The sequence below is a fragment of the Dicentrarchus labrax genome, unplaced genomic scaffold, assembly GCF_905237075.1.
Source record: "Dicentrarchus labrax unplaced genomic scaffold, dlabrax2021, whole genome shotgun sequence".
Lineage (NCBI taxonomy): Eukaryota > Metazoa > Chordata > Actinopteri > Moronidae > Dicentrarchus > Dicentrarchus labrax.
Genome location: NW_026136705.1, coordinates 29,523,372 through 29,545,117, shown reverse-complemented (window position 1 = coordinate 29,545,117; position 21,746 = coordinate 29,523,372). Strand labels below are relative to the sequence as shown.

Genomic DNA, 21,746 nt, shown 5'->3' with positions numbered 1-21,746 from the left:
ACAGTTTGAAAGTCTTACCGGGAGTTGGACGGGAGGTTGGCATCATTCGTCTTTGAGTGCTCCGTTGAGAGACATGTTAGCTTGGCTGGCCAATATTGGAGACAGGCGCATTTGTCCCACCCAAAAATTATACCGCGGAGGAGAAAAATATTTTATTTTGAAATCTTTAACTCACTAGCTTTTATTTTGAAAGCGCCACACAGCGTCTTGTCACCAGCCCGCCTGAATGGCCACAGGTCAGAGGTTACGATGAAAAGACAGCAGCAGCTCAGTTTAAGTGATTTCTTTCTCATGGGGAAGAAAAGAAAGAAAGGAAATGTGAGTTGGTAATAATTTTGTCCAGGAGGATAATTCTATTTTCTGTCTAACGTTAGAATTGTTGAAGTTAAGCTGATGTTGTGATTCAACATCTCACTAATGTTACTGTAGCCAACGTTGGCTGCCGAAAATATGGCGGACTTTCCAGTAACCGAACGGACAAAAGCGATTTGACACTAAAAACAGTTTTTAAGATGATTGTACCCATGTAACTTGAAAACGAGTAACGTTACACATCTCCCACATCTAGAAAGGAGTTAGTCTGTCTGTGTGTTTTTCGCTTGTTCCCATCAGTATTTTTCTACACCTTATTGATCTCCACTGCTTTCGTATTAGAGATCAGATGAAGTTCAGCTGGACACTAACAGTGGTGAGGGTGATGCACAGAGAGCCAGCACTGCAGAGTTGCAGGTAGGTGTTATATGAAGGGTGAGGTGATTTTAGTTTGTTGATCATGAGAGGAAGGTTTGAGGCATAAGATACAACTAAGAAAAGAACATTTCTTCAGAAAATTTTGATCCATATTCTTCCCATGTTATTTATTAATCTACAAAACTGGATGATTAGGCCTGCAATTAAAGAGTTGATTTGATATTTATTCATTACTGCCATTCAAAATGTGTTTTCCTTTACTTTGTATGTATATTTTTAGTAGAATAAAATATATCTGTGAATGTTTTGCAGTGTAGTTAATTTATGACATATTTCTCTTCAAACCATTAACGGATCTGTCAGGTTTCCGATATGTGTCCCCCCCCCGCTGGCTGGGACATTTGAAGTGAACAGAGCCCTCGTCAGTGTTATCAGGAGCACCTGTGCTTTTCCCACTATGAGTCAAAATGTCTGCCGTGAAACAGAACTGTTACTTATCCGTGGTGGGCCGGTTGAAAGTGTCATCTACATACAGTGTATGGGTTTTTCAAAGTAAAATAATAAAATGCAATGAATTTAGTGATATTAACTTACTCGTATTAAGTTGAGATAAAACGTATGCATTAGGTATGTAGTTACTTACAGATTCAAATCCTAACAACCTTTGTTTGCTTCCATGTGTTAGCACTATTAGAATAGTACCTACTGTTCATATTGTTGCTGTATAGCAGTAAATTAGTGTCACGTTGTCTGAATTTTGTTTCACAATACAATTTAGAGTAAATTAATAAAATTTTTTCCACAAGTATAAGAGCTAATAGGACGCACTCTTGGATGCCACTGTAGATTTAGAAGTACGGTACTGTAAAAACCTCCTGTAAAATACTTCATTTGTGGGTAATTTAGATTAAGCAGGAATGTTCTACGGTATATTTCAAGCTCACTGTAACCCTGCTGTAATACGCCACGGCAATAATACAGGATTGCTGTGAATAGTGAAAGTGCAGTGTCACATCACACGGGACACCCAGCTTCCAGATACTGGAGAAGGAACAGCGTTACGGGGGAATTCTGGAAGTTTGGTGAGTTTGGCTTATTTTATGTTTTTAATGCAAACTTTTATCATGAAGTTTAAGGAATTTACACTCAGGTGTACCAGAGTGTTTTATTAGTGTGGGATGAGACTGCAGAGTTAACCAGCTAGCTAACATTGCCCTCCCACACCAAATCAGTTTTAACTAGTTGACTTTGTGACTGTGGGGTGCATAGTAAATGACTAACCTCTCAAAACATTGTACAGTAAAATTGTACATTTTTCCTCACGTTATTTCATACTAAAGTACTGTACATTTGTAGTCTAGTTAGGTGAATTGTTATGTTTATCCCCCCTCTTGAAATTTGTAAAGTTGTTGCTTATGTCAAGTTATCTCAAATTGATTTAAGATGAATTTTAAAGTTAACGTAAATGCGCTATTATTCGAACAGTGTTAGCTACTATGGGGTTGATTCGAATACTTCCAGCTTGATGCGCTTTCCGGTCTTTTCGCGGGCCTTTCCGGGAGACGATCGCCACCTAAGTAATAAGTAAGTCCCAGTCATTTCTACATTTTACAGTCTATATGTGGATTTTCATACATATACATCAACATTTACATGTCTAATTATTATATGAAAGGTACTTTGATGAGGGAAAGCCGCAAGAATGCTTTAGTTAATATGTTATTTGTTGAAAAAAAGAAGACACACACAGAAGCACACAAACAGCTTCATCTGGCCATATCAGTGGGTCTTAAAAGCTCATACAAACATGCCTCAGATTACTGGCTTTTTAGAGGAAACTGTATTCTTAATAAAGCATCAAAGCATATATTATACAGTGTATTATACGACTATATGTACGTTTAGGCTCAGTGTTTAGGCGTGTTATGTCCACCTCCACCTCGTCCACTTCTTCCGGTCAAGGTATTACTCTGCAAGGCCACAGCTGGCTTTCATTCAGAGAAAAGAAAAGACCCCGCTCTCCTCCCCTCACCACCCATTTCTTCATCTTTTTCCCCATCCTACAACACACACACACACACACACACACACAACACAGTCACACACAAAATGTAGGAACCCAGCTGCCTGAAATTCCGAAACATCTCTGAAATCCTTTTTTCCTCCTGTCTTTCAGTTTTTATTGTAATTTCCATTTTAGATTCTGTATCATATTTATCTTGTGTAAGTATACTTTTTCTTTAGTATTTGCTAAATGAAAGGCATGTAAAAAGTCAAAAACTCTGATTCCCATTGTGCTTAGTGGAGCCAGTCAAGCTCTTGTGTCCATAGTGCTTAACCAGTGGAGCGATGGCAAACGACACAGTAATCACCTTACAGTGTTCCTGGTGTTCCTGGGAAAAAGAAGGCCTGCTCGCCACAGGGAAGCTCCTCACAGCTAATCCTTCAGCACATCTCTCTCTTTCTTTCTCCCTTTCCTCTCTTCCATCTTGTTTCCAATATCTGAGCAGGAATCATTTAGGATAACCTTGATTCATTTATCCTCTAACTCAATTTAACTTGAAACCACTATGTATTTTTTAATATTATTAAATATGAATATGCTGCTTTAGAGACAGTAAGCCCTCTTAACTGCCATGGTCACAGTCACAGTCAGATTTTCCAAACTGGTACAATAGGACAAAACCAAGATGTTATAAAAAAAAAGTGGTATGTATTAATAGGTGATGTGGGAAAATGAAATATAACAGCTCACGCATAATACTCTATAAAGCATTCAAGAGGTAGACAAAATCACATTTCTGCTTGAATTCAATTTAGCAGCATAGCCTGGCAGTCAGCTAGTCTGGCAATCAGCACTTTGAGATGTGAGTTTTAAAAGCAACATTAGACAACAGAGCAACAAAGAGGACATCATCTGAGCTCAAATTAAAGATGCATCGATCAACAATGTGTCCAAGGGATGTCAATAACTGCAAACCGACTCGATGTCAAGAGGAAGAGCTTTGAAAAACCCTTGGAGGCAAACACAAAACCAGAGAAACTGCATCAGTGGAGCCACAGCAGCCAGAGGTTGAACCCAATCAACAGAGATATGATGGACAAAAACAACATATAAGTGGTTTACAAATGCTGCTAAATGGCATGCAACTCATTCACTGCTATTCAGTGTTTACTGTTCAGCACACATTTGGAAAAAGGAAGGGAACAATGGATCAGTGGCAACAACCCAGGTCTGAGTGCTGAAGCAAATGTGGAAGTGCCTAAGGCTGTGATCACACAGGCCAGAGGTGCCACAATAACTCTGAAAATAGCTCACCAACAGGTCTGATGACACAGTACATGTCTATAATCCCTGGACCCAGGCCCAGCTGTGCCCCCCCCAGGCATACCAGGTCAACCTCTGGGGCTGTGTGTGACATCATTATAGTGGATTTAGCCAATAATCTATCTTAACTTACAGGGTTAAAAGATAGCCAGGAAAATACTGAGTACATCGGCAGAGAGGACCATTGCCAGGCATTCTGTACCAGCATAACACATTTTTTTTACAGCCAACGTATCTCCCAACGTAAAGATCCTATTCAGCTCTCACTCTTATGGGCTCTATTGGCTCCATAATACCTTTGATAATATACAATCAGTCAATCTATCAATGAAGTCCAGACTTTTCTCCCATAACACATTTAATTAAAGGGCTAGTTCGTCAAAAGTTCCTTCAACGATTTGAGGTTTACAGTACGTGTCTGTAATTTCAGCCTCTGTCCCAGTACAATTACTTTGCAAGATCACAAAATCACGAGATCATGTGAGATTCCATCTTGCCAGGCTTCAAGCTATGTGATGGTGTCCAAACCACAGTGGTTTGGACCAATCAGCTTCCTTTGAGGAGCTGCTAGCAGTGTGGTGCAGCAAAAAGCGACCGTTGGCGGCTCCTAAAGAGGTCAGTGTAAATGCTGCATACATCAGTAAAATCAGAAGTGGAGAGAATTTCTTCATTGAAAGAAGAGCAAAGAACAGCACTGAAGGCTTTTCTCGAGGGAAAAGCTCTTTTCATTCTTTTCCCCAATGGCCTGATATGATTGAAGTTAACCCATAATAGTGATAGACAGATTGTTCATCCAATCATATGTGCCTGTCCTTCAAACGGCAAAAGTGTGACCTCACAGACTGGTTTGTCAGGTCGGGTTAGCACTACAATGGTGGTAAATAACAACTACATGTTCCTCCATTAACAAATGCCAAATCCAAATGGGATATTACAAGGAGTGAGTGAGAACAGACCCTATCAACCAGGGCTTCTACTCCAACCTCTGTCCACCTCCAGTAACTGACAAAGTTGGCAGCGAGCCATAAACTTTTATCTGAGCTTATGTTGCCCCAGATACCGGAAGTGGATGCTATCACTCACGCTCTGTCTGTATATGGTCTGACAATGTTGACATAGTGATATGAAACAGCAGCAGCTCAACATAACCCGGTTATTTTGTTAGTTTGTTACACATCATTTTATTATGTGTAATAATTTAGTTGTCTCCGCTCACTTGTCTGAAACACCACTGATATAGCCTTGGATGTGTCCAGTTGGAGCCTATATGCTGCAGCTCAGGGTCACATTTCACACAAGAGCTGGCCAAGTAAAGAGGTTCTATGTGAAACCTGAGGGTAGCAACGGCACTTGACCCCACATTCAAAGAGCTGACATGCCCATACAGAACGGAATGAGATGAGTTTGTGAGGAAGATGGAGGTCAGAGGAACTGTTGCACAGTTTCATGGACAAAGAACAGCAGCAAAGAAGCGAGATGATCCATAGTTATCTATCAAAGAAAGTAGCAAAAGACAACCTTTAACTAAAGGGATATTTAAGGACACTTTAAACTTTGGAGGAGAAGAAATTTCCCCGTTTGTTGTCATATCCACAAATAACACTGTGGTAGAGGGTTGTGTTGGGTGAAAGGGGCAACAAAGAATGTGACTGCTGTTCATTTCCCATTCCCTATCTGAGATCTTTCCCCAACTTTAACAAAGTTGTTTTAGCTATAGGAGACCATAAAACAGTTTTAGCCCTGACAGAGAGACCTTATATGGGTCATTTTAGAAAGCAGTGACAGCTTTTTCTTGAGAAAGTCCGTTTTGATGTGGATCAAAATCTCAACACAGCGTTTGTTTAACAAGCAGTCTTAAAGTTCCAGTGTGTAACATTTAGGAGGATCTATTGGCAGAAATGGAATATAATATTCATAGGTATGTTTTCATCCGTGTATAATCACCTGAGAATAAGAATTGGGTTTTTGAATTCTACAAGAAGCCCAGACAAACTAAACACTTTGCAGCCAGCGTAGTTTCTCCTACATGCTTGGAAGGTGAGCAGTATTCAGTTGGTTGCAATTTGCAACTTCACCACTAGATGTCAAACCCTACACAGCCTTTAGGTATGTTCACATTAGAGGTGTGGCAATATCAGGTATTGACGATAAGTGTGATATTTAAAAAATGTCATATTGATATCATGTTTATAATACCAATATGATGTTGTGTATAAAAATCCAACCTCCTTAAATGATTTCGTTTTATTTCTGTTCTTAATTTGTGGTTCACACTAAGTATAATTGTTTGTTCTTTTTGTACGCTTTTGTGCAGTTATAGTTCTCTCTTCACCTCCATACACTTTTATTATTTATTATATTATTTATTTATTACTATTTTGAATGTGTTATATTTACCAAAAAACAGACAAGACAAAGACACACAATAAAAGTATTTTAAAAACATTTTCTATAGCTATCACAATAATATCGTGAAAGCCCTAGTCCACATGTCATTTCAAAATCAAAATAAAGTATTATTTAAGAGGCTCCTTCAGATGAGATTGTGGATATTATTATTATTGAAATAACGTCCAGTGTCGCATCATATGGGACAAGAGCATCTTTGTATTAATATGTTTAAATTAATTCAGTATTTGGAGGCCCTTCACTACCAAAGACAGCTGCTGGCCTACCATTAACACTCTGGGTCCTCCTACCTACATGGCTGGAATTGCAGCAACAACCAGTAACTTTAGTTCCTACAGCAGGAGTGACTATTAATGGCGGTCACTGTTGTAATTGAAAAATTAGTAATTGTGGTCAGTTATTAATTTTTGCGCAAAAATAACAAAGCAAAACAAAAAAAACCCTGTTTCTCGAGGCGTGTTCCTGGAGGTCTTTTGTCTGAAGTCTGTTTTCATTTGTTTTTGTATTCATACCGCTATTGATGATCAATGGCCCGCAGAGCTATTCAGATATTCTGTGGCTCATTAAAGCAAAAAAAAAAAAAAAAGAATCAAATCTTCTTTGCTTGAGCTTTTTATCCTGACGCTAGACAAAAAAGTCATCTGAGGAATCTCCATCCCGAGAACTGAAAAAAAAAAAAGATAAATAACTCACCCAACACCTTGTCAAGTCAGATGCTGGTGTTGAGGAGGAGCGAGGACAATAATTGCAGTCGTTTCATGTGTTTGTACCTGTTGTGTTACCCCCTCTATCGCCCTTCATCCTCTGTCTGTCTGTTCTGTGGCCAGAGGACGAGAGCGGGCAACAATACTGCCAGCTGCGGCCACAAGCTGTGAGCAAAAGCCATTCATTTAAGAGGAGTTTTTGTTCGGCTTAAGAAGTGAAGTGGGAAGTTATTTCTTTGAAGAAGCCCCCTTCTGAAGATTTCCTGATCAAAAACCGAAGGTTCTGTAATTTGCTGGAACTCCTGGTGCATTTCTTTGAAAGGTCCAGTGCAATAAGAGAATGGCGGGACAGGAAAGGAAATGGGCAGTCAGTGTTTCTGTGAAATGCATTAGTGAACACGCTAAATATTTACATGAATGAATGATATGGACAATACATTTCCTAACAACTAACTAGGTTTCATGTAAAAAAGAGAAGCTTAATATGCTAATCTGTCAGTTATGTGATCACATTTTGTACATTTGCTTTTTAAAGCACTGAAAATGAGTCTATATTACAATACAGTATATGGGTTATCTTTATTATTATTATTATAGTACAGTGTGTTGGGTCAGTGCCTACACTGTGGACCAAAGCACAAAAGCAATGAAAAAGAAAAATACTTTATAATAATACTGTATATAATTATTACTTTCATTCACTTCTCATACCCTGGGAGTGATCAATCTTTGAAATTAGGTGAACATTTTAAATCACTTATATAATTATTTCTGGCTTGTTTCCCCTTTATCCATCAACAGCCCCATTTATTTATCATCTCTCATGTACACAAACAGCAAATACTGTATATAACAATCACGTAATGGAACAAAACAAGCTGCTATATCTGTTCTGTTCATTTCACTTATTATATCACAGCTGTTGGAAATACGCTAAACTGCCTCAGTGTGTTAAACTGTTTACGGTATATATATTCATACACTTAATATAAATATATACAGAATATTTGTACTATGTATCTAATTTAATCAAAGCATAAACATATTTGAACTCCACCTCCAGAAACAGCAATAAATAAGTCTGAAGTCTAAATAAAAACTCTGTAAGAGTGGAAATCCAGGAGAAATAATAATAATGCTACTACTACTACCACCACTAATAATAATAATAATAATAACATTAAAATATCGAATAATTATGGACTTTATTTATAAAGCCTTTCTATAAATATATGTTAGAAAGTGCTTCATAGAAAAACAGAGCTGGGCTATCATAAAAATGTTTAAAAAAAAGATGAAAAAGCTCATTCAAATCCAGATATACAAATGAAATAATAATGTAATGGGATGAGGCCCAAATATAAATAAAGTTTCTTTGAAGTGTCTGTGGTAAAAAGTTAGAAAACTTAAAACTTTTACATTAATAATAAACTTTAGACTATCAGCACAGTCCATGTTTTTCAGCCTTAATAAAAAGTCTGCATCAGTTCACTGGTCGTTTCTGTTTGCACTGTAACCTTGGTTACACAGCCAGCACCTGGAACACATTTTCTGTCTGAATAATATAATCGTATTCAGTTACATTCCCATTAGAGACGTACGTTTAAGTACTGTACAGTAGATAATCAAATAAACAACAAAAGTTAAACAATTTAAAAAGGGAAAATATATTGCATCGTCTTCGCCTTTTCATTTTTAACAATTTGCAATAAATTATATTAATAATGTATCAAAACAATTTTTAAAATGTTTTTTAAAATGTTTTTTTAATGAGTCATTTGTGTCACTAATGTCTCTAAAATATCATCCAATAATTCTGCTTACACATGAACGTAATATCTTATTGTACCTTCCCGCTGACACTGTGCTCTCTATGTCCCTCCAACGTATTCTGGTACATGCAGAACCAAAACTCTGGTGCAGAACAGTTTCTTCTTGAGTTATTAAGGATCAGATAAAAATATGTAGAGGATGACTGTGCAACTGAAAGGGATTGTGAGGAAAAAGTTTTTGGCATTGTCGCCACAGCAGGAAGTGTGAGTGTGTGTGTGTGTGTGTGTGTGTTTGTGCGTGCACGCTATGATGTAACACTGATGTGATTTAAAGGTTGGGAAGCAGAGATGAAGCAGAGTGTTCTGGATAGGAATGCATGGCTGGCTGGCTCTTTGCTGAGGCAAAAGCAAAAAAAAAAAAAAAAAACAGGGACAAGACAGGAGCAGCCTGGAAATGAAAAGGCTGAAACGTGGCTCTGCATGAAAAAAACAAATATTCCTCAGCAACCTGAAAAAAACAAAACCGAACCAACAATCCGCTGTGCAAACATCTGCTTCGCTATATTTCAAAACAAACTGGAGCTCAGGTACATTCAGCCTGCACTCCAATCTTCTGAACAAAGCTGACCTTGATTAGAAGCGTGCCTTCAGCTTCACTCAGTACATTTGACTGTTTACACCACTTTACAGGCTTTTACTGTGGAAAATTATTCCACTGTTTGGCACAAAATATTACCAACACTGTATTGTATATCATTGAATTATTGTCAGTGCAGGTAGAGAGAGCACTGGTTGTCCACCCACTGGTTGGGGGTTGGGGGGGCAGCAATAAAAAGTTAAAAGACAGAAGAACCCGCAGCAACATACACTGTTTATGCTGTTTATATTATACAGAGCCGGAGCTGTGAGCGGGCGCTTGGATGATCACTGTGGGCCCTATCTTGTCCCCTCCCATCCAGTTGCTGCCTGATAATAATTAACATCATTTGTTGTTATTAGAAGTAGTAGTTAGTGGAATAGTAATCCAATATTTTCACATTAAAAAATGTTTAAAACGTACAGCCGTAAGGCTGTATTACAGTTTTATACCTGTACGGCTGTAGGCTACAGGCAGTGTTGGGGAGTAATTAGTTACATGTAACAGAGTTGCGTAATTATTTTTCTAAATAAATGTGATTGTAATCAGTTACAGATACTGAGAAAAAAACCCATGTAATTAAATTACAGTTACGGATGTCACAAATGTTGGTGATTACAAAGGGGTGACGTGTCGAATATAACATTCATTTTGTTTCTTTGCATTTTTTTTGCAGTGCAGGAAAGCTGCAAAGCTGTTGGGACAAATTTGAGTGGGTAGGATTGGTTCTCAATGCGCATTGCTCTCGGCCATCCGTATTGAGTTGAGTAGTGTTTTTTAGGACTTTTCACTTTAATTGCCCAGTTTAAAACATTAGTTATAAAAGTAATCAAATAATCATATGTAATAAGTTACAGATCTTGAAGCAGCAATCCTGCTTCAAGATCTGATGTTATATATGTTACAATTCCTCTTGTTAAAATGTGAAATATCTTCATTCTAAAAGTATACCATTCTGAAAACATCAACAAGTATTGACATGCAGGGAATATTTGCCCACTTTAACGTGTAAAAAACAGCATGGGTTCAAAAAGCATGTGGGTTTTCACATGACCATCTGTAAGGGTCTACTGTGAAATCCTCATGCAGCCCAGCATCTACCAACACTGTGGTTAACAGATTTGTGGGGAAGTTTGAAAATTTAAGAGAACGTCTGCAATAAAATATCAGAGATGAGCTGATTTCTAAAAACTCTAGCTGCTGGTTACAGTGCAAAGCAGGAAGTTCCTCAAGTTATCACACCAATGTTGCTTCTTAGGGAAGTCAGTGAGGAAATGTTGAAACAACTATTGAAACGGGGAACTAAGTTGTCATGAGACAGACGTTACCTATTGCAAAGCGCTCGGCCATGTAGCTTCGTGCACATTAATCACGGAAGATCTTTAGGTCTGCTTGCTCTTGTTAGTTGCCCCGTTGGACGTCCCTGTAGCAACGTCATCATCTCACCAGATCTCAGCAACTTACTCAGGTGAGTATCGGGATCACTGATCAAATGGTGGTCAAATGATCAAGTCCATTAAAATAAGACCATAGTTGCAACAAACTGGAATTATCCTATAGTTCACATGTAAAATGTATTCACTGTAACAGGATATAAAGAGGCACAGATCTTCCATAATCAAGCTATGAACTAGATGTAGTCATATGAACCGGATGCAGTTCCACGAAATCGTTACAACGTGCTCCAAAGTACTTCATGATAAGGCTGCAATATGACGATATATATATTGTGTGATGATAGTAAAACTTTTATTGTTTCATTATACTTTCCTGCAACCACTGAAATGGGTCAGGTAATGTTGGTAATTTCACTATGGAGTTTGATTTGCAGGGGTTTAGTGAAGCTCCAACTTTTTATTGTACCAAAGCACAACTCACGTCTATTGCAGAGCATTATCATACTGCAACTGCTCCAACTTCTTGTAAGAAAGATGAACTTCAAACTAAGAAAGTGCTTATTATTAGGCCTAGCTAGCCTGATGAAGAGGGCTACGTAGGTGAGTCTGTTGAGTTGCCTCGCAGCAAGGCAGAGGAGGTAAAGTTGCAGAATCAAGAGGATCACTCTGTCGCTTGTGAGAGTTACAACTGCAGTTCAAGCTTAAACAGCTAGAAACTGAGGTCCGAGGTTAGAGGTAGAGAAGGAGAGGTTGCGATTAAATCATGAAGAGGAAATGAAGGAAATGGAGTTTAGGGCAGTTTTAGGTACTATTGTTTATTTCGTTGTGTTGCAAATAACATTCCTACGGCAATATTTTTGTCGTTTGGACGATGTTTCGCATTCGGAGAGGGACTCTGACCAGCCAAAATAAAAAAAGGAGCTTGTACCTAAATCTGGCTACTTTTGTTGCATGGACGCGGTTTGGGTATGAAAAGTCTGACACAGTGGGTCTTTTATTAAAACGTGCTATGACGTGATATGTATCAGCACCTGGATATAAAATAACGTATCGGGCTGTAAGATTTTGTTCGGCTCTACCCCATGAGATATTAAAGCTGCAGTAGGAACTTTTATGAAAATAACTTTTTGTCATATTTGCTGAAACTTTCACTATATCCTGACAGTAGAACATGAGACATTTAATCTGTGAAAAAATCTGGTTCCCTGGCTCCTGCTCGTGCTGCTAATGCAGTTCATTTGCAAGAATCCTGAACAAAAACAACCAATCACAGCTGACAAAGATTATTTACTGTGGAAGCTTATTCCCAGGTCGTCACATACTGACACTGGGAATTAGCCTCGACAATCAATTATCTTCAAGCAACCAACCCAATGTGTCTTTCTATCTCTCTCGGCTCTGATTGGTTGTTTTTGTTCAGGCCTGAAGGATTATTGCAAATACCATTAGGAGCACTAGGGCGAGCAAGAGCAACCTGATTTTTCCACAGATTATTTGTCCTATATACTACTGTCAGAAAATAGTGAAAGTTTCAGCAAATATGTTTTTTTACAAAAGTTGCCTACTGCAGCTTTAAGGATGACAGATGGGTGTGTTTATGGGTATTTTCGGGCTGGCCTGCAAACGTGGTTTGTACAGTTGTATCAATTTGACTATAAATGAATGCTCAACATGCTGCACATGGCACCTTTAATAATGACAAAAAGCTACATAAATGGCACAACCACTTTACTAATTAACTCATTACCACACATTGACTAATGTCCCCTCCAAACAAGAGATAGGCGAGGTGTGTACCAAGCAGCTTAACGCTAGGCTTCACTACAGCGTGACTGCAGAGGTAAATGTGTGTTCAGACAGGTAATAACCATGAGGCTGGACCCCCTGCCTTTAGCTATCTGTGTATAGGATCAATCCCAGGCCACAGAGGACCACACTGGACCATTGTTATAGTATGGGGGAGGGATGGCTCCTCTGAAAAGGACCCCTAATCTGGTGTGTGCAAAGTTGAGGATAGTGGTGGAGCAGCGGAATGAAGTCTGCAGCAGAGAGGAAGAGCAATGACACGAAGCTTTGACGATGTCTGAATGGCCTTTTTGAACACAATTTGGAGTCCTTTGAACTATTTAAATGTTTCAATGAAAGTCTGATGACTCTAAATGCATTCCGAAAGTTCAGAAGTTTTTTAGAAAAGATTATATTTAAGAGTAAAAGTGCTTTGGTGCTGTGGAATTATGCCTTCCAGAATGCTAAATTATTGACATATTTGTATGCAAACAGATGAATGTGCCAGCAGCTTCTCATATCTTATGAATACAGTATCTTATGAGCTGTGTATATGTTCCATATGTGAAAGTATTTTCTATCTCTAGCTGTTAAATAAATGTGGTGGAGGAAAAGATTTCCCTCTGAAATTAGCAGACTTTTTTTTAGGCTTTTCTTTATGTTTAATGTAAAGACCCCCCCCCCTTTAGATTTTTAGACTCAGCACTGTCATCACTCAATTTGTACATTTGTCTGGTGGTCTCTGGACATCTTTATACATTTTAGGGTTTTATGAAACCTAGTGGAAACTGTGTGTTGATTTCTTCTATAACTCAGTCAAAGTGTAGCCATGTAAATAAATAAATACATCTGCATTCTGAAGAGTGTGGTTTGCAAAGAGCATGTGTAATTATATTCCTCCTTTAGAGACACTTAATCCAACATGTGGTTGCTTTTCCTCCACAGAACATGTGGACATTTCTGGTAAATTGAGTTAGCCTGCCACCTTTTGGACAAATCATACAATTACTTAAGATTGATCAAGTTTGTCCAGGAAGTGTTTATAAAGCTCTTTTTTCAGCACAAATGAGTTCCATAGACTTCAGTGCATCACAGTGAGGCAACTGTTTACTTGTGGTTGTTCATTTAGTATTAAATTGTATAAACTGTGTTTAAGTGATGGTGCTCAGGTTAGACATTCTACATCCTCTGAATTATTTCTTTTCTAGTAACTTAAATCATAAATCTTAAATAAAATAAAGAATTTAACATCATTTTGCGCATAAAAAAATGCAAGTCTGTTATACAGCATTGGCCCTTATTACTGTATAGCAGCTCCAGACTGTCTATGATTGGGAACACACTGCTCTCTAGTGGCCAATATACAAAACTGCATGATGTATTATGACATGGATAAACATTCAGTAGCCTTCAGGTTGGTGCTTTAATTACTTTGTGTCCTGTATTTTTGGTGCAGAGTTCTGTGTTTTTATTGTACATACAATTGTTGTTTTTTTTACTGTCTCTTGTGTATTTGTTGAGTTTTATGTATTTTAAAAGCCCATCTAGGGACAGCCATTGCAAGGGCTATAAATGCTGTGCATTCTTTTTATGCAACATACTTGTCTCCATACAAATAAACAATAAATAAATAAATAAGTCAATCATGAAAATTAGGGTGAATGTTAGTCTCTAGCTTCCATTTATTTTGCTGTTTTTCTCTCCAACAGAGAGGAAAGATTCATTTTTAAAAGATGAAGAAAATTCAGATTCTCCTCTCACGTCCTCGTGCAGATTCTGTGCTAATGTGGAATGTTGAGTAGAAATATTGTATGTAGTTTCATAAATGAGTAGAAGTTTTTTTGTTTGGAGTTCAACCTTAACCGAAGGCTGATGCACGGGTGAAAAAAACCATTCAAACATGATTCTACCGACACAAAGACTGGATATTTTAAGAATCAATTATGCAAAAGCTGGATAGGTTGCCCTGAATCTTATTTTACTCTGTTACTTTATGCTTCATACTGATGTGTACATATGTATATATATCAGCATAGCATATTAATGAAGAATGATTAGATTTCTGCAATTTAGCAATTCCTTCACACTGCTTAGATTTGTGGAGAGTACGCAGAGGAGCTTTTTCTGCTGAAGATTTGAATATTCATACTTCTGATCTGTTGTAGATCTATTCAGATTCTGGGAAGTCAACTATTTCAAATATACATTTTACCACTGAATATTGTACTTGTTTTCCAATATTAACGTCACATACATATTAAACATACAGTAGAGAGTAGTATTTTCTCAATTGGAGAATATACTCTCTACTGTATGTATTCAGTGGGATGCCGAATATACTCTATTTTCTTTTCTATTTTAAACAAATAAAGGAAGATATTTTAAGACTTTTTCACAATGTCTGTTATATAATATTGTAAATGTTTTTTTTTTATTTTCTTCTGTATCCCGAAAAATATATGTACCATAGAGAGAAATTCAAGATGGTATTTTAACCGAAAATAATGCCTAATTCCTGGTGACTGTTATACCGTTTACTCTTATTCAACATATTAATAAAGTACCTCACAGTCCTTGTAAGTGAAGAAAAAAGCTTTACAAAGTGTTTTTGAGTTTTCTTTACCTTTATTGAACACAAGAATTTCTGGCAGAAATGCAAAGTCAAAGTGTGTTTTCCTTCTTTCCTCAGTTAGTATTCAGTATTTACACCAGTGACAGTGGACAGACACACAGACAGAGGACTGCCTACCAATGTCTGAACTTCAGTATGAACTCTGAATCAATGACAGTGACCAGCTGTTGGCAGTGGAGGCTCAAGTCTCCTCTCTGACCGAGTGTGAAGCAGTTTGGTGTTTGCACTGTTGTGTGTTGGTGATTCTCACTCAGAGACGGAGAACCTTGGCAGGATGCTTTTCTCTTTTTCAAACCCTGAAAAATTCATGTTGCTTTGTCTCCTTGCAAACGCTGAGCAAGATGAAAAAAATCAGCTGGATGTCTTTTTTTCTAACTGAATCAAGTGGCAGACTCAAAGAGAAAAATGCAAGGCTGCCTCTGTGTCATTCTTGCAATTTTGAGGTAACTGAACAAGGGGGACTTGCTCACACGGTGTCCTTGACAAGTGGATTTCAGGAGCCGTGACATGGGTAGAAAAAGTTTTTTACGTAAACTTGCACAAAACTTGGTCCCACATTTGCAATTTGAGAATATTTTCAAGCTTGTTTTTGGACATAACAAAAAGCTCACATGGTTCTTTTTGTATTTTTGCACACTGTATTTCAGCTTTAACAGCAGAATTTGCTTATGACACTTTTTTTAAAATTACATTTCAGAGCTTTGTGAAGCAAAAACAGTTTTCTTTTGAAGCAAACATGACAAGTCTGGGAAACAGGACAAGTTACACAACACTTGAAAAAAGAGCAATACAATACATGAAGCTTTCATTATTTTTTCATTATCAAAAACTGTGAGATTATTATCATTTTCTAATATATTTTGCATGCTTGCTTCTGACAAATCTGACAATTTTAGATATTTTAGAGAATATGGGACCTGAGCAAAGTGTCATTGTGTCTCGTACTTAGATGTAATGGTGTGCTAGATGTCATTATAATGTGATACCAGTTATCTAGGATGAGGTGGCAGTAAGTCCAGATGTTTTCTTTTAAGGGTAGTTCCAGTTTATTACAGCTTGGGTCTTATTTTTGTAGCTTCGCCCATCATTTCCATTGGTTTTGCTAACATTGTACGGCGAGATCTTGGAGAGATCAGGGTCCGTCCCGGCAAGAAAAATAAGCAGGCTGTCACTTTATTTGGAAATAAAATTGAAAGTAGTTAGTGCACCTGAAATGTTGGTAACATTGGCTTTAGATTTGGTCTAATAAGCCTATTTTCTGTAATTCTAAATGTATTAATGCATGCCTGGTTTGCATTGATTGCCAGGGTTAGGGTCCATTGGAGCTTGACAACTAAAGTAAGCACAGTAAATCAAAACTGAGCCAGGAAGTCAGCAAGTAAACTGTGACGAACTTTTGAACCTTTGTTTTCCTTCCCAAAAAGTTTGGCTAACCTTTACAACCTGTCTGATAGACTGCTCGTGTTTCTTGCCCCACTGGTGCTCATATTAGTTCAGAGATGGTGCCATTTTCTCACATCTGAGCAATTTGCTTTAGTACAATGTTCATCATAACGATAGAAAGGATGGCAAAACCTACTCAAATAAGATAACCAGAATTATCCTTTAACAAGGACAGTGTAAAGGACCCGTTGTATGTTCCAGAACACCAACTCAGCTATTGTGAATATACGACACAATCTGAACAAAGCACTGCTTAACTTACACCTGTGAAATGTAGAAAATGAAAAAGGGAATCTGCAGGAAGATGGAGATGTGAAACCTTTAATGGACAGACACTGAGAGGAATGGAATGCATGCGACCATTTTCTTATTCAAAGGCACTGTGTCTTTCCAGTTTGCTGCTGTCAGACTTCTGTACGTTGACGTCATGAATTCTGTCGCACACTATCAGCTACATCTTTTCACAATCAATCTATTTGCTCAACTCTATGACAAAGGACACAATGGATTCACACATTCACAGTGTACTAGCTTGCAGTCTAAAGTAGGAGGAACACTGTACAACAAAAGGTGGTCAGACTTGTGTTTCTTTTGTTTAACCTTTCAGATCCACAGCAGGGTACTATGGCTTGAGAAAGAACATTTTGAAATCCTTCAATTAGTTTCGGTGCATAAAAAGAAACCTTTAAACACCACAGACCAATTTCCTTCCTGGTCAGTTAAAATAGGCCACATTGTGGTTCTTTCCCATTCAGTTTTGCTGAAAAAAGGACCACTGAAAGGCAATGCTTAATGGCTCGAGAGAGTACATTCATTTACAGACACAGAACCAGTATTAATCTCTCAATTTAAGCCAAATTTCAGAGTTAGTCAGCACAGTTTTCCAAAGGAACCCCTAGGAGCTGTGTCTGGTGGGCTTTTTCATTAGTTTAAGATGGTTCTTGGTAGTTTAACTCATTGGTTTACCAAATATGTAATGAGGATTGGTAACAAAGTCACCTCTGTGTTTCTGTTCAGTGTGCATGCTAAAGTCTTACCATGTAGTATGCTAAATAACCATAGTCAATTGACATTATCCAAAATCTCAAATTTCATAATTAATAAAGTCAATGTAAGCCGAGAGTACAGAGGTAGAGCCGACTGGTCTTAGCGGGACAGAGATAGTGTGATGCTGGTGAAAGTGGAAGACTTTGAGATCACAGATGCTGGTAGACAAAATCACATGTTCAGATTCATTACGTTGATCAGAGCAGTAGCAGAAGCATTAGCTTCCTGCACTGACTGAAACAGCTCTACGGTTACAGGCTGGTCACATAACAAGCTGATGGTCATTTTGGCAGTGTTTTTGCTGATTAGCTAGCTTAACCCGACTTTGTATCGAATAGCAACCACGAAGATAAATGTGTGTCACTAAACGTTCATTCTTTTGGTTGAGATGCATTTTTAATCTATTGTGCTTTAATAGAACCCTTAAAAAGCCTGGAGGGTTTGGACTGGTGATGTCTACATCAAAATTAGCAAACCGTCCAGGCTAAGATTAGCCCCGCCAAACATAGCAAGGATGCTAATCACCGCCACATGCAAAGCTAAATGCAGGTTGCTCATGGTTTCAGCAGTAAAATGATTACTTTTATTTACATGGAATTTAAATACGGTACAAGTCTCAGCTGCCTAGTGTTCATTTAGTATATTGCTAGCTGTCTGAGCATGCACAATGGACAGATGTATTTATAGTAGACACAGATAGTGATCATGTAATCAGTCCTCTCAGATACTGGGTAAAATGAGCAATGGGCCAAACTGAAGACAAATAAATCAGAGTAGTCCTTTAAAGTGGTACTACTGAAGTCAAACTTGTCCAAACTCCAAATAAATTAAACTGAACTACAACGTGTGTATTCTCTTTATTCACAAATCTGAACTTTAATATCTGGCCAGGCTAACGGATAAAGACAAAATCTCTAGGCCAGCTGTGGCTCCTTTAATAATTTCCAGGCATTTTCCAGAAATTGTCCATTAAGTGGACCTTGTGCTAAGAATATAGTGAATTTTGAAAAAGTGATAAACTGTACTAAACCTACAATACATGTCACATCACTGCAGGCACAAACTAATTAAAGACTGAAACGCAGGACAGTGGAAGCAGTGGTGACGCAAACACACTGACAGCAGTTGGGGTGAAAGAGAGGAAACGATGACTGAAGGCATCAGATGTTTGGTCACTCAGAGGTGTAGAAATCTCAGAAAGCTGAGCCCTCAGACCAGTCAGTAAAAAGCAGTGAACAATATTGGTTAGCACAGAGAAGGCAACAATGGCTATGAACCAGAGAAGAAGGTAAAGATGGTTAACCCCCAAAGGAAACAAACTGAATGTGATATTCGCGACCGATTCCAGGCAGTGGAAACTGGTGTGTCAAGAATTCAACGAGTTTGGCCGACAAGCCTGCAAGGGCTTGTTTTCTTTCTTTTCTTTCAACAAACAGGTCAACTTCTCAGTCGAAACCTGCTTACTGAAATTGCTCTGACAAAACACACGTGGCCTTTTAAGTCACTGTTAAGCCCAAACCTGACAGGTAAAAGAACTGGTCCGAAATGCTTAAAGGAGACCTCTGGAAAAGGGGAGGTGTATGTGTGTGAAAGAGGAGATAAAGGTGTGTTCTCACATCGACCTAAAGAAATAACAATATTAACAATTCACACATGAGCTGTGTCCCATTACAGGCGCCACCTCCTTCGAAGAACGTGGTTTATGCGGGGATGGCAGTGAACATATGAACTACCGAGACGGGACTGCCTACAGAGGATTCACCTTTTGCAAAACTAATGGGTGGTCCTCATCAGATCGTGAGGTCAAAAATGACCAGCAGGAAGTTGCCCTCGAACAGCCCAGGATAGTTTATAGTTCTGATGTTTCATTTCAGGACACAATGGTTAACTGGAATGTGCCATGATACTGGTAAATCTATCCACATAATTAAATTTACATTCACTACCTACATCGCTACTTCTAAGGAGAACCGGAGGACTTTAAGCCTGGCTTCCTTATTTACATCCTGTAGAAACCTTTTTCGTTGGTCCAGCTCATACGTTTACGGCATGAATTCACCTCGTATATGCTGACGAGTTGATGAGGAATGAAAGTGTTATTATGAAAAACTGAATGGTGGATTCAGGGCAAAATAAGGCAGTATTTCTCCTTTGAAATGGGACGCTTGAGTTGACCCGTTATGATGAATTCAGTTTTGAAAATTGGACTTTGAGGGATGTGGCCCCTGGAAGAGAACACAGCTACAATCTTCAGTGTGACCATTTCTGTACCCTAAACCCAACCCAACCCAACCCAACCCTGTCTCCTAAAAATAATGTTTGTACACAGTTCAATTGTCACACCAAATAAATTGTGAAGGAAACATAATGTCAGCCAGGTTGGTCTCAATGAACATATCTTCAAAGAAACGATATGATCATAGAGAACTCAAGACACTCACTGACCTTTCGTTTGATTTCCTACATTAGCATCCTCTGTGGCAGTTAAAGCATGACTGACATTTTTACGGCTATGTTTGTACAACTCATTGATCTTGGTTAAGGGTTAGGGAAAGATCTGGTTCATTTTAACTTTCCTTACAAAATTTAGTAGCATTAATCCAACTACAGGGGACAGGACTTTGTGTGCCCTCCTGGTCCTATCTCTATGAAATCCATATGGAAGAAGAAAAAAAGCTGTGCTAGTGAACATCATCTTTGCAGCTGTTGCTGTATGCTTCCTTCATAGTGTATTAGGCAAACCCATTTACCAATATACATGTACTGCATAAACAGAACATTTATGGAGACAGGGTTCAAACCCCTGAACCTAGACTTTAATAGCATGATAAATCTTTCTCCGGTGTCTTCTTCCGTTTCTCATAGCTTAGGCTAAACGATTTCTGGACCAGAACCATATGGAGACCATATGAAAAAAAAAACAACAACAAAAAAAAAAACATCTAAAGAGGAACCAAATGACAGCAACATGTACAGAAATACAGTAACTTTGCAAAAACAGGCATGCTAATGTTCTAATCTCTAGCCCTGGAAATAACACATTAAAAAAGCTAAATAGGCAGTAACGTCTGCACATTATTTAAACACAACAAAATATTGACAAAGGAAATAAGACCCATAATTCATTACCACAATGATGACCATACTGCATTAAGAGTAGTAGTATCGGTAATGTACCAGTCTTATGTGTGTACATGAAGAGGGCAGTAATCTGTGAAGTAAAGCTACAGTCCAACCGTGGTTATCTAGAGAAAATAGTATAGATTCTGTTCCATATTGATCAATTTAATATTACATACAAGAGAGAGGGTGAACTAGTATGAATTTTGCTTTTTTTTCTGTGACAAATAAACAAATAGAAACTGACGTAAAAGGAACTAAGGCATGTGCATGAGGTCTTTACATTTTCCTGGTCAGAAGACACTGTAGAAGGAGACCCATGAACCTTTTTTTTTTAGATTTTCTGTTGCTTTTTTCTGATGCGATGGGGTGGTGTGTGACATTGCTTTGAGGTTTCAGTGACTGTGACCCCCCGCCTCCCATTTTTAACATTAAAAACCCACACCCAACCACCCTCCCTGACCCAACCACCCTCTTCTTCCCGCCGCTCTTGGGTCGAGGGAATTACGCTTTACTCTCGTTGCCGTTCGTCTGGGGAGCCTCGTTGGGAACTGTCTTCACCTCGGTCGTGGCGTTCTTCACCTCCGTCTCGCCTTTGGTGATTTCATCCTTCACAGTCTTACCACTATGGGGACAAACACGGCAGCCAGAGAGAACCAGAAAGAGACAAAAGAGAGGAGACTGTGTTAACGGTGAATCACTAAGTCTTTCTCTCACAGCTAAACTGTCTGCTCTGAGCTGCCTTTTGTGTCATTTTTCAAAGAAAGAAGGAAAAAAAATGG

General features: G+C 38.3%; 1 protein-coding gene across 11 annotated transcripts in view; it reads right to left on the bottom strand.

Moving 5' to 3' along the window:
- Positions 1–15,327: 15,327 nt before the first annotated feature.
- The window catches only part of ncam1a (neural cell adhesion molecule 1a), a 272,082-nt gene continuing 265,663 nt past the window's right edge, over positions 15,328–21,746 (bottom strand). For all 11 annotated transcript variants that reach the window (XM_051402011.1, XM_051402013.1, XM_051402018.1 and 8 more), the window contains one exon: positions 15,328–21,589. In XM_051402011.1, the coding sequence (XP_051257971.1) occupies positions 21,469–21,589 (121 nt within the window). In that variant the 3' untranslated portion in view covers positions 15,328–21,468. The remainder of the gene's footprint in view (positions 21,590–21,746) is intronic.